The following is a 13,879-nucleotide window of genomic DNA, read 5'->3' as shown; positions in this document are numbered from 1 at the left end:
AGCAATGCTAGCATCTACAGTATCTACTTCGCTAGCGAAGTGACGCCTGCGCCCATTCGGAAATCTGCGAAGTCTCTAAATGACTTCACTCTGGCAAATTTTCACTAGCGTTAGTCACTTCGCCCCCATGTCATTACTTTTACCTGATGCCCTGCAACATTTGCTGATACTGCTAGGATTTGTTGTCCTGAGCCAATGACTTTATTACAGTGAGATATTTTGATTGTGTGACCATGAAAAGATGCATAAACCAATATGGTCAAAAGATCAGACTGGCCACTGTTTTGTGTTTCTTGGTCAGATATTGTATAATTTAACAAAACTGTAGTTCCCTATTCAGAAAATTAGATTCAAATACTGGCCGGCATTTCTTGATTGAAGAAGACACCATGGGGCAGATTTACTAAGGGTCGAATATCGAAATATCGAGGGTTAATTAACCCTCGATATTCGACTAGGAACTAAAATCGTTAGACTTCGAATATCGAAGCCGAACGATTTAGCGCTAATCCTACGATCGAAGGATTATTCGTTCGATCGAACGATTAAATCCTTCGAATCGAACCATTCGAAGGATTTTAATCCAACGATCGAAGGAATATCCTTCGATCAAAAAAACGCTGGCAAGCCTATGGGGACCTTCCCCATAGGCTAACATTGACTTCGGTAGCTTTTAGCTGCCGAAGTAGGGGGTCGAAGTTTTTCTTAAAGAGACAGTACTTCGATTATCGAATGGTCGTATAGTCGAACGATTTTTAGTTCGATTCGAAGTAGTAGTCGAAGGTCGAAGTAGCCAAAAAAACACTTCGAAATTCGAAGTTTTTTTAATTCGAATCCTTCACTCGAGCTTTGTAAATGTGCCCTCATATATGTGCCGTATTGTATTCAGATGTGGTTTTCCATTTTTGGCTGAATGTGTGAAAACATTGTAGTTTGGCAAAAAATAGAAGTTCCTAAACACACCCCACCCAACCTGGTGCCCAGTTCAGTAGGGAACACAATCTAGCCTGAAGGCCAATTAGTATACAATTTAAAAATGATTATTTTACATTTTATGGCAGTGACCATATTTTGTTATCCATGATAAATCCTTGACATTCTGGAGTGCTAATACAGTTATAGGATCATGTTATCCAGAATGCAGGGGGTTTTCCAGAAAATAGATCTTTCTGTAATTTGGATATTAATACCTTAAGTCTTCTAGAAAATCATGTAAACACTAAATAAATCCAATAGCCTGGTTTTGCCGCCAATAAGAATTAATTATATCTTAGTTGGGATTAAGTACAAGGTTTTGTAATTTTTTTTTCTTATTACAGAGAAAAGGGAAATCGTTTTTGAAAATTTGGATTATTTGGATAAAATGGGAGACAGCCTTTCCGTAATTTTGAGTTTTCTTTGTAACGGATCCCATACCAATACCAAAAGAGTGTAAATAGAACTCAAGAGGCCACATGCATCCTATAGTTCAGACTAATTGAAACAAAGATTGTGTAGCTGTAGCCAGCATTAGTTTTGATTGGTTTTTCTACCAAGGATGCCACAAAAAGTGAAGCGGGGGTTATTTAACGGTTGAGTTTGTGAGGTTTTCTTCTGCCTCGAATAAACTCAAAACTTGAATGTTTGCTTATTTATGAAAAAAACTTGATTGAATAGCTTGAATTGATCACATTTTTTGAGCGCAAAACAGAAAAAAACATGAAAATCAGAAAGGCTAAAAACTTTCAAATGATTCAAGGGACTTCTACATGACCTCGACAGGTTTTAGCTGGAGTACTTTTGCATTCCAGCTTTTTGCAGCTTCAGGGCTTAATAAATCCTGAAAAGTTAGAATTTTTACTTAAACTACCCCTGAAAACTAAAATTTTTCAGGAAAAAAGACAACTCAACCTTTGATAAATTGCCCCCTAATTGTCTAAGGGGGGAATGTAATATTGGTTTCTGACGGAAAAAAATCGGTCGCAATTTGTTCACAATGCAAATAAATGTTTACAAAGTGAACAATTTTGCCTTTGCGAATACTTTCACATGACCGTAGGATATTGATTGTGAATCCTAATTTGCATATGCACATTAGGGGGGAGGGAAATTGCATGACAAAACAAGGAAGTAAAAAATTCCCCCCATCCCTAATTTGCATATGCAAACATTTGTTTTGCAAATGCAAATTAGGATTCTGTTCGGTATTCGGCCGAATCTTTCGCAAAGGATTCCAGGTTCGGCCGAATCCAACATAGTGAATTCGGTGCATCCCTATTCGCAATGCACAATTAAAATTCGCAATGCAATAAAAGCCTAATGAATATTATATTGCGACATGCACATTTTTATTCGCAAATTTGTTCTGTTTGCGAATTTTATTACATTATCCCTTAAGTGTCTAATTGGGTTACTCCGCTTATAAAAAGGATATATGGCCTCATAGTCCAACAGAAGAAGCCCAATAGAAGATAGATATCTATTTTGTTAGATGGTAACATAGCATCATAGTTGGTTTGTTTTAAAATACAGGAATCCTTAACTCTATAGGAAACTTTTTTTTAAAAATTAAATTTTATAAAGTGCCTTAATTTTCAGCCAGGTCTTTCTTCTATAGGATACTGCTATAATAGGGATGTGATACATTCCAAATTTGGTTAGAATTTTGGTTGAAAAAGTCAAAGAATTGACCCATATCAACTAAAGATGTTTCCTTTCAAACCGTAGATCAATTAGTGCTACTTGTTGATTGGTTGCTAAGGGTTACAAGACCTAATACAAACTTTTAAACTTCTGTTGCTTTACCCCACATGACTTTAAAGCACTGTAGGCTGAAGTTTTTCCTGCTAAAGTATGGATATGCAGTTCAGATTAATTTCAGTATTTGGCCAAATTAGAATATTATGAAGAATTTATTTACTGTGTTGCTGCCAAGCCTCCCTTTTCAGTCATGAGCAGGTTTGATTTAGCAAGCAATGCGGAGAACTGAAACACACAGTTCGGGATCAAGTATAAACCCGTCTCCCATTTGAATCAAATAATCCAAATTTTTAAAAAATAATTTATTTTTTCTATGTAATAAAACAGTACGTTGTGCTTGATCCAAACTTTATTGGAGGCAAAACAACCCAATTGGGTTTAAACTGTCCCTCAAAATCTGTGACAAATGGGTCATGGCACTGTATAGTCACAGTGAATGCAACTGCTCGTATGAGATCTGCTTTCCGGAAATCTGTTAACCAGAAAGCCCCAAATTACGAGAAAACCACCTCCCATTTTAAGCAAATAATTAAAAATCCTTTTTTTCTTTAGTAAGCAAACAGTACCTTGTACTTGATTCCAATGAAGATATAATTAAAGGGATTCTGTCATGATTTTTATGATGTATTTTTTATTTCTAAATTACACTGTTTACACTGCAAATAATTCACTCTACAATATAAAATTTCATTCCTGAACCAGCAAGTGTATTTTTTTCAAGTTGTAATATTGGTGTGTAAGCGCCATCTCAGGTCATTTTGCCTGGTCATTTGCTTTCAGAAAGAGACGGAACTTTAGGATGGAACTGCTTTCTGGCAGGCTGTTGTTTCTCCTACTCAATGTAACTGAATGTGTCTCAGTGGGACCTGGATTTTACTATTGAGTTCTGTTCTTAGATCTACCAGGGAGCTGCTATCTCGTTACCTTCCCATTGTTCTGGGGGGAGGCAGGGGGTGATATCACTCCAACTTGCAGTGAAGAGTGACTGAAGATTATCAGAGTACAAGTCACATCACTTGGGGCAGCTGGGAAACTGACAAAGATGTCTAGCCCCATATCAGATTTCAAAATTAAATATAAAAAAATCGGTTTTATCTTTTGAGAAACCGATTTTAGTGCAGAATTCTGCTGGAGCAGCACTATTAACTGATGCATTTGGAAAAAAAATTCCCTTTAACCTCGTTTGATGCAAAACAATCCTATCAGATTTATTTATTGTTTAAATTATTTTTTAAATAGACTTTAGGTATGTAGATCCAAATTGCAGAAAGATCATTTATCTGGAAATCCCAGGTCCCGAGCATTCTGGATAAAAGGTCCCATCCCTGAACTCTTTTAGTACCACACCACCCGTCTCTATGGCAGTAGTTCCCAATATGTGGGTTTTGGCCCCCTTGGAGAAGGGTTTCTAGAGCAGGATTTCAGCAGGGCTTAGTTTAAAGGCCACTGGAGGTAAGTTTTTGTAAAATGTATTTGTTCTCCTAGATATTCATCTAACTATGTTTGGATGGTTGATACCGATGCTTTCCTATATTTGTAATTGTGTTATGAGCGAAGGGTGGAAGGTTAAACCAGTAAAGAGGAACCGAACCAGAACTGAAAAAGTCCAACATCTACTGCTCTAAGAATAATTAAAGGAGACCCTTCACCCAGACATAAAGAGCTGTATAGTAAAAGTCCTTTCAAATTAAACATGAAAATCTATTTTTTATTAACACATCCATACCTATTATAATGATATTTAAAAATCTAAACTGTCCATTATATATTGCCCGCCTCTATGGGCAGCAGGTGCCCCATTCTAGTGCTTAAACAAGATTTTAGGATGATGCAAAGCTTGTAATAAAAGTGTTCACAAGATGGTGGCTGCCTGCTTGCTGTGATTGTGTAATTCAAATAAGATTTCAATAATTTATATAGAGTAAGTAAAGTCTATTTTGCTTGTCTAAGACAATAGCAAAGCATTTGTAATTATTTCTTAGGGTGAAAGGTTCCCTTTAATCGACACAAGAATTATTGTCTAATATGTTTGTAAATGGGAGAAAAGTGAATCCTATACTGCTTATTCTCTACAGTACCTCAATGCTTCCATTTGCTTTCCATTGGATTCATGTTCAGTGGGAAACTTGGCAATATGGGCATTTTGCAGGTTTTTATCTTCACCATTCAAGATGCACAGATAATTTAGCTCGAGTATAGAACCAAGGTGAGCACCCTTCCCAAATGATATAATTTTGGTGCTTGATATTGATTGGACAGGGATAAGAATCCCATCAGCTATGTGAGCCCCTAATGTGATCAATCATTAGCTTGAGGGGCATTGATCAGCGTGATTTGGGACACGACTGGGGTAAGATATGCTAATTTCTCTGCATTCAGTAGTACAATGTCGTGTCTTCTCATTATATTGAGTTTCAAGGGAATGTTCTCAAATTTCTGTTTCAAAGAACAAGTAATCTGAGAACACATCTTCCAGTTGCCCATATCCCTGAGACTCGAGACAGTGAAAAGCCAGAATGCTCAATGAATATTGTGTTAAATGGTGATGCCTCCATCACTCATGGCCTTTGCAATGTTGTGGTTTAAAGACACAATTTTTTTTAATGTGGGAAACATGGTTGTGTTAAAAAGTTTGGTAATAAAGTGGGTGAACTACTATATTTTATAGTACAAAATTATAAATCATTAAATGTATTATGAAATATCTATGCTAATGCCAAGGGGTGAAGCAGAAGTACCCAGTGTGCAGACATAAAATTGACTGCACGGGAATGCGTTCACAAATGTGGGCAAGCATTACGAGTGACAATAAGTCAAAATTTGCAGGGACATAAAGTGAAAAAGTAATCTGTATATTATACAGTACAAATTAAAGACCTGTAAGAAATTGTTAAATGTACTGTTTCAGGAAAAAAGGGACAAATGGAAGTGGGACACTAGAGAGGTGGCTCTGGCAATCAGGGTTGTGATCAGAACTATTGGGGTCCTATACAACTGCATTTTGGGGGCTCTGCACCCTGTCACCGGTTCAGCAGACAAAGAGAAGAGTTGACACTATTTATCTATGGATGAGCTCATAGAAGAAGAGGTGACACAGCTGTACATAAGGAAATAGGTTAAAAAGAGCTTAAAGTTTTTTAAATAAAGGTGACACTAGTAAAACTGCCAGAAGAGCTAAGGTCACCTAGAGATGTTTTAATTTAATTATCCATTTTCCCTTTAAATACTGTTTTAAAATAGTTTTTTTGACAGTACAGGCTCCTGAAATTCTAGGCCCCACTCATTAATGCACACTGCAAGTTGTACTACTGCCCACATTCCATTGTTTAGACATGCCAGGAATTGCAGGTAACTGTATCCAGGGCTGTAAGTATTTTAAAGGGGCAATATACCCTCTAGTTTCAGTTCAATGAGTAAAATAAAAATAGAGTTGTTATAATGCCCTACACATGTGCCCAGTGTATAGTTTATGTGCCATATGTTAGGAAATGTAAGTGGGAACAATCTAATTAGTTTCGCTCCTCCTCCTGTCCACTATCTGAAGTCTCGCTCCCCCTCCCATACACTACCTAAGTATCGTTCCTCCTCCTGTCCACTATCTGGAGTCTCATTCCCCCTCCTTCCCTTGCCTTCACCCATCTCTGATGCAGTGGAAGAAAATGATGTCACACAGAGCGGGCTACTTCAAAAGAACCTGAAGAAAGCAAGAAAAAATACAGGTACCTAGTGTAGGGACCTATAGGATTTGCTATGCTCCTATAACTTTAAATCCCTACCCTTCCTCCTTTCCCCTAGTTGCTGGGCAAAAGCCCATGTATATAGTTTAAGTATTCACCTATCTTATTATTGGCCAAAAGGTGTAATGTCCACTTCATACCACACTTCAATATAGTGTGTGGAAAGGGGTGGATCGTCCTCTTTGGCTGCTGGTGTCCTTACCTACTGGTTGTGCTCATTGACCCTGGGTACACCAAGGCCCAATAAAGCCATTGCCCTAAAGGGACCTGAACCTTTAGCGTTTAAGTCGGGGACCAGGGAACCGAGTGAATGAGGTTAGCTAGAATTAGGTTATATCTGTTATAGACTCTCTAGGAGAGTGAGATAGAGAGTTCAGATAGCAAGAGCGGCTTTGTGCTCCATCAAGGATCAGTAGCAGGGAGTAGCTTCCCAAAAGGCTTCCTTGTATGCCTTTAGTGAAGGGACCACAGTGGATAGGGTGTTAGGCTAGACTTCATCTACCTTACCACTCCAGTGGGTGGGATCCAGACCACTTCAAGGTACATCTGCCTGGGATTCCTTATTACTGCTTGACTACAATGCATTATGGGAGTCACATTCCTCAGCTGTGTCATCCAACCTATTCTAGCCAATGTGATATACATCTGTCCATACCTCGACATATGTGAGTAAACCTGAAGTCATTTGTCTTGTACAAATAAACTACTGTTCTATTGTTCACCATAAGAACCTCCTGGCGTCCAATCATTCCTATTTTGCTAAACAGTAGCCTGAGAATTGTAGTTCCACTACACCTTTATGGGAAACTTCCACTTAGCGAAGGCCCTGATCCTGATGTGTGAGTCGCAATGTAACCCATGCTCACATCACTAGCTGGACACTTAACTACTTATGGTCTGGATAGCCCAGATTAGCGTTACACTAGCCCCCCCTAAAAGGGCTGCCGGGAAAGATAAAAATCAAGGAGGGACACCAGCAAAATAGACTTAAGTATGGCATTATGTGAAAAGCAAAGACAGAGAACTTCAGGAAGTAAAAACTGAACACAGAAACTATCGATTATAATGAATAATGTACCTCCTACTTAAAATTTATAAAGATATTAATAGTCACCTCGGAGTTATTTGACCTGTATAAAAGCACTCGGCCTGCGGCCTTGTGCTTTTATATGGTCACATAACTCCTCGGTGACTTATAATATCTTTATAAATTACAGTAGGGGTACAAATATCCTTTATATAAATGGTTTCTAGTGATTTAATTTCTGCCACACGGAAACCTGTGTATTATAATTAATAATGTAAGGATATTAAAGTTCCATGACCGTAGGGCTGTTGCACACACTGAAAAGAGTTAATGCCCTGGTGCTAACAGTAGTATCATATAGAAATTTACAAAAATGCTGTTGCACTCTAGGGACTTATGTGATAAAAAAAACTTTATTAGAATTGACGTTTCGACCCTCAATGGGGTCTTTATCAAGGTCTTGATAAAGACCCCATTGAGGGTCGAAACGTCGATTCTAACAAAGTTTTTTATTGCATAAGTCCTTAGAGTGCAACAGCATTTTTGTAAATTTCTAAATATAATATATATATATATAGAAATTTACAAAAATGCTGTTGCACTCTGAGGACTTATGTGATAAAAAAAACTTTATTAGAATCGACGTTTCGACCCTCAATGGGGTCTTTATCAAGGTCTTGATAAAGACCCCATTGAGGGTCGAAACGTCGATTCTAATAAAGTTTTTTGATCACATAAGTCCCTAGAGTGCAACAGCATTTTTGTAAAAAAAAATAAATAAAAATTTTTTTTTTATATATATATATATATATAAATATATATATATATATTGTAAAATCTAAGTTACAGAGGAGTCCCATAACCATATAAAAATGTGAGGCTGAAGAACAAGTGCTTTTATACAGGTCGTGAAACCCGAGGTGACTTATAATACCCACATATTTTGCAACAGGGGATACTTTATTATAACACACACGTTTCAGTGAGCCATGTGACAGAAATGACATCGCTAAGCTCCGGTTTTAACCGATGACATCACTAAGCACCGTTTATAAGGATATAATTTACAGGATATTCATGTCTCTTGTGTATTATATCCTCATAAACAATGCTTGGCAATGTCATCAGGTAATAATCAATGCTTATGATGGCATTAATGTCACATGACTCACTGAAACGTATGTATTAAAATCAATAATGTACCCTCTTTCGTAAAATATGAGGAAATTAGAGGTCACCTTGAAGTTCTACGACCTGGAACTTCAGCCTTGTGCTTTTATATGGTCATCGAACGCCTAGGTGACTTATAATAGCCTTATATTTTACAATGGAGGGTACATTATTCACTATATATATATATATATTATATAAAATATATAAAAAGAAAGGCAATTACAAAAATGAATCTATGTATAGAGAGATGGATACTTGGGCAACCAGAGATGTGTAACTGATATCCAATTTGGGAGCCATAAGCAGTGAGGTTAAACTGCAAGTAAAGAAGAGCTCTGGCAATGTTACTTGTTACTATGCAGTTCATGCTAGTCACCATCCAAAGCTTGCACATCCTCACCACATAACCCCATGGTAATAAAGAAGAGCAGCACTGCCCTGTTATTAAATGTGGCATATAGCTGTCCAATCAGCAGCCACTTTGTATCTCGTGTAATTACACTTAGCAACAACTTTCCCCTCCTTTGTGACTCCCAATCAAAAAATCCCTCCAGGTTCTCCATTATCCAATGGGTGAGCGGAAAGAAGGGTGGGGGAAGGAAGCGCCAATTCAATGCGTCTATGCCCTCCCTCTCCACCCCTCCCCCGACAAGATGGCGGCGACTGCTTTGTTTCTAGTTCTTCGCCGAGTAATGGATGTTTGAGCCGGGGGATAGAGAGGTGCAAGCTGGGACGGTGGCTTCTGCCTTGTGTTTTCCGAAGGGAGGGCCGACATCAAAACAATAACCTACACGTCCATTTCAAGCTGTCTGTAAAGCGACGGGCTCGCTGCCTCGTTTTCGTGTGAGCAGCTTCTTCTCACCTCTGTGTCTCTCCTGTCCCTCTTCCTCCTGCAGGCTGCCCGGGGAATGGCAGAGCGCCGGTGAGAGTGGTCGAACGACGGGTCAAGGCCTGTGAGAGCGATGACAGCGGAGCCCATGAGGTAGGCCAAAAGCCTGGCATTTGTTTAGGCGCGAACCCACAAACATGTCAAGGGAAAAATGTCCATATTGTAGGCACTTTATTTTACCCTCCCCCTGCTTTTTATTTCCCCGGCTATGCAAATTCACACAACTAAAGCTACTCTGCAAAGACAACCCGAGTATTGTGTGCGCATCTATTAACAGGCTTACTGAGACCTCTGCCTGGATAAAGAACTCCATAGACTGCAGTGAAACTCCGCCCCCGGTGGTCATGCCAGAAAATGGCTTCCTAATGTTTCCTAAGCCTGAACTTTTCAGAGAAGAGCCTTTAGACCTCCCAAGTAGCCTTGTATTCCTGCGATTTAATTGGTCACTTTACTACATCCTTATTAGCAACTCAGCAACGTTTTACGACTTTGCTGCACAGTAAAGTGAGCCTGGTAACACATGGATATGACTAGTGAGTGCTTCATACTACCTCTGTTTAGACGCAGAAACTTTTTAAAGTGTGCTGATCCTTTTAGGTCCCATCTGAGGCTATGCATTGAGACAAACGCAGTTAGGGTCAGGATCCACAGGCAGATTCAGGAAGATAAGTCGCCCGGCGACAAATCTGCTCTTCTTCGGGGGCGACTAATCTCCCAGAACTGCCTTCCCGCCGGCTAAAATGTAAATCGCCGGCAGGATGACAATCGGATCGATTCGTTTTCCGAAGTCGCCTGACGCGTAAACTTCGGATGACTTCGGAAGACGAATTGCTGAGTGCTATCCCGCCTGCGATGTGCATTTTAGCTGCCAGGGAGGCAGTTCGGAATCCTTAGTAATGTTTGCGACAGTTATGTGTTTAGCAGGGTTGCCAGGTCTAATTTTCAAAACCAAAGTCAGCTACAAAACCAGCCCAAAAACTAGTAGGGATGCACCGAATCCACTATTTTGGATTCGGTCGAACCCCCGAATTCTAAACGAAGGATTCGGCCGATTACCGAACCAAATCCTAATTTGCATATGCAAATTAAGGGCGGGAAGGGGAATACCTTTTTTACTTCCTTGTTTTGTGACAAAAAGTCACACAATTTTCCTCTCCGCCCCTAATTTGTATATGCAAATTAGGATTCAGGTTCGGCCGGGCAGAAGGATTTGGCCGAATCCCGAACCGAATCCTGGATTCGGTGCATCCCTAATAACTAGCTAAAATGCACTTCAAAAGCAGGCCAAAAATAGCACCATATGTGTAGTGAAAAAGTCTAACCGAATAAATGAATATATGGCTTTTTCAAATTTTCACAGTTTCGCTAATTTTTCATGAAGCAAAATGGAACAGGTTTGCCATGGGGTGGAACTATGGAGGGGGGCCCAGGAGGTATAGGGGCCCCATAAGGCCCTAATACATATACAATTTCAATATATATTGGCAAAACAGGTCAAACTCTAGATATTTTGCTGGGCAGCAGATATTTGCCCCAAAATTGTCTGAAATTGAGGAAAGTCACTAGAAAAATGTGATAACTGGAGACTGGGGTACAGAGCCCAAAATCTGGTAACTTTTGACTACACAAGTCAGTCCCATTGCATGCTGGGTATTGTAGTTTTACATTAAACTTGGCAGTTGACAAATTGTTAAATGAAAAAACTACATTACCCAACATGCAGTGGCGCAGATACAGGCTTGATACATTAGGGCAAGAAAAAACTTTGGCTGGTTTCCAAAGTACAAACCAGCCAAAGGTCCAAAAAGTAGCACAAATCTGTACCTTGGCTAGTTTGTACTTTCAAAACCTGCCTGGGATATAAATTAGTAGCCCAATTTGGCTGGAAAACCGCTGACCTGGCAACCCTGGTGTTTGGTTACAGTTCTGCACTAGAGATGATTACAGACCCTGGTAAAATAAAAACACAATTTCGCATCCTCTGTATCATGTAATTGCACTTGTGATTAAACAATAGAATTTTTAATTTGGCCAGTTTGATTATTGCTGTATCTGCTGTATAGGAAAATAAAGACATGGGGCTCTTTGTGTATTTAGAGATTTGTTGTCTAGAGGTTCTCAAATAGGGTAATGGAGTTTTTAAGTCTTTGCTTGATTTGCTTTTTTTACTGTAATAAGTTGGAAGTATCTGGCCTTTGAAGGGAATATCAACACAAACACTTATTTTGTCTAATAAAAAAACCTAATTCTAAGCATCTTTTTAATATACATGCATTACAAATGTTCTATAGTTTTTAAGTTATTTGTATATGTATTGCTATGGGAAGCAGTGTTTTTCCTGATGGCTCAGACTGGTGAATGTAAGACAGGGCAGCTGATTAACAGATCCGCATTTGCTGAGAAACTAAGACTTTTGCAAAAAAAAAAAAGGGAAAAAAATAGCAGTTAAGCAAATGCTACTTTCAATAGAAATAATTTTTACAACTAATTTTAAAAGCAGTGGAGATTTTAATAAATGTATATTGGAAACTTGTTTAGCAGTATAATTTTTTTTATGAGGCACATTTTTATTTCAGGGTTGACTTGCCCTTTAATAAAAAAAAGCCAGCTTTTTTGCTTTACGGTGAATGTTTCTGCTGGATTTGGGAGAAAGAAGAAGGGAGGAAGAGGATCACTCACTTGCAAGTACCCTGGGCTAGTGCAATTTTCTTCTAATGAGCACCATCCCGGGGTATCAGGCAAGTGATTGCAATCCTCGGAGGTGCCCTAAAATGTGTTTTAATAGTAATTAAAGGGAATATTCACCTTTTGCAAAGTCCTACCAAAGTTTTAGGACTTTGCAAAATAAGCACTTCCTCAGATATTTTTTTGTATCAAAAAGGAATTGTGTGAATATTAATAAATTCACTCTTGAGGCTCAGGCACACAGGCAGATTCAGGGAGATTAGTCGCTCGGCAGGGGAGGCAGTTCGGGGAGATTACTCGCCCCAAAGAAGAGGAGATTTGTCGCCAGGCGACTAATCTCCCTGAATCTGCCCGTGTGCACTGACCCTAACAAAGTAGTTGACCCCCTCCTCCACCATGTAAATGCAAAGACTATCAGCAAGTCAGAATTTTCTGTAAGGACAACGTCACTTCAAAAGATAAGGAGAAGGCAAATGTTAGGTACCCCTGCTAGCAATAAGCATTGCTTACCTGATATCCCAGGCTGCTGCTCTATTTATCAGAAAACTGCACCATGCTGGGTGTCTTCTGTAGGAGCACCATGCAGTGGTCGTCTTTTTCTGCTTCTTTATTCTTCCCTTGCCATAGGCCAGTAGAGTGCTTAAGCCAGCTTTTTCTGCTCATTCTCACTGGCTGTAAGATGGAAGAAGCAAAGACCTCTCCATGGAGCCTTACAGGAGTACACTGAGTTGGTGTGGTTTTCTGCTAACAGGAGCACAGGCCCTGGGGTATTAGATAATGATTATAATCACTGCCCCCCGGTGATTTTATTTTAAAGGCTGCTGCATATACCTAGTCCCTATGCTGCTTTCCAGCAGCCGATATGATTTCCGCTGTTTGGTCCAGTCATGTGCTTGGGGTAAGCATGAACTTTGGTTAGTAGTGTTCCAATATTTCAACAATCCACTTTTTTTTTATTTTTTAACAATAATTTGGGAAAGTGCTTCTTAAAGCGGACCTGTCCCCCAGACATAAAAACCTGTATAATTAATAAAAAAAGTCCTCTTAAAATTAAAACATGAAATCCAAATTTATTAAAGCATTCATACCTGTTGTAAACTCTTTTAAAAATCTCATCTGTCAATCAAATATTGCCTGCCACTCCTCTATGCCTTAAGCTGGTCATAGACGCAGATCGGACTTCCCATCTCCCGACCTGCCACTAACCATTCAGATCAAATAAAGTAGAAAAGAACAGATCAGCCGATGTTCTGCCCCTGACAACAATCGTTCGAAAGTTATGTCTGACCAAAGCTAGTGACAGTCATGCAGAGATATTATCGGCAGCCAACAGAAATCTTTTAACATGTCTGATCGATCGATCTCCGCCGGACGAAAAATGTCAGGAATCTCCACACGGTTCGAAAATCGTACGAATCCTCTATTCGTACGATCAGATTTTTTTTTGCGTCTATGGCCAGCTTTAAGCATAGAGATGGGGCTGTCAATTACTTTCAGTTTCCATTCATCACTTACTAGATGTCTCTGCTTGGGATGCACCGAATCCAGGATTCGGTTCGGGATTCGGCCTTTTTCAGCATGATTGAGATTCGGCTGAATCCTTCTGCCCGACCGAACCAAATCCTAATT

The 13,879-nt window shown here is 39.3% G+C and overlaps 1 protein-coding gene across 2 annotated transcripts in view; it reads left to right on the top strand.

Moving 5' to 3' along the window:
- The first annotated feature begins 9,232 nt into the window (after positions 1 to 9,232).
- Positions 9,233 to 13,879, top strand: part of atrx.L (alpha thalassemia/mental retardation syndrome X-linked L homeolog) — a 118,483-nt gene continuing 113,836 nt past the window's right edge. For both annotated transcript variants that reach the window (XR_001932620.2, XM_018229764.2), the window contains exon 1: positions 9,233 to 9,658. Coding sequence is in view for 1 of the 2 variants with exons in the window: in XM_018229764.2 (XP_018085253.1) it covers positions 9,639 to 9,658 (20 nt within the window). In the remaining variant the exon portion in view is untranslated. The remainder of the gene's footprint in view (positions 9,659 to 13,879) is intronic.

This window comes from Xenopus laevis, chromosome 8L (genome assembly GCF_017654675.1).
Source record: "Xenopus laevis strain J_2021 chromosome 8L, Xenopus_laevis_v10.1, whole genome shotgun sequence".
Lineage (NCBI taxonomy): Eukaryota > Metazoa > Chordata > Amphibia > Anura > Pipidae > Xenopus > Xenopus laevis.
Note: the sequence above shows the minus strand (reverse complement) of the source record. Positions and strands in the feature narration are given on the sequence as shown.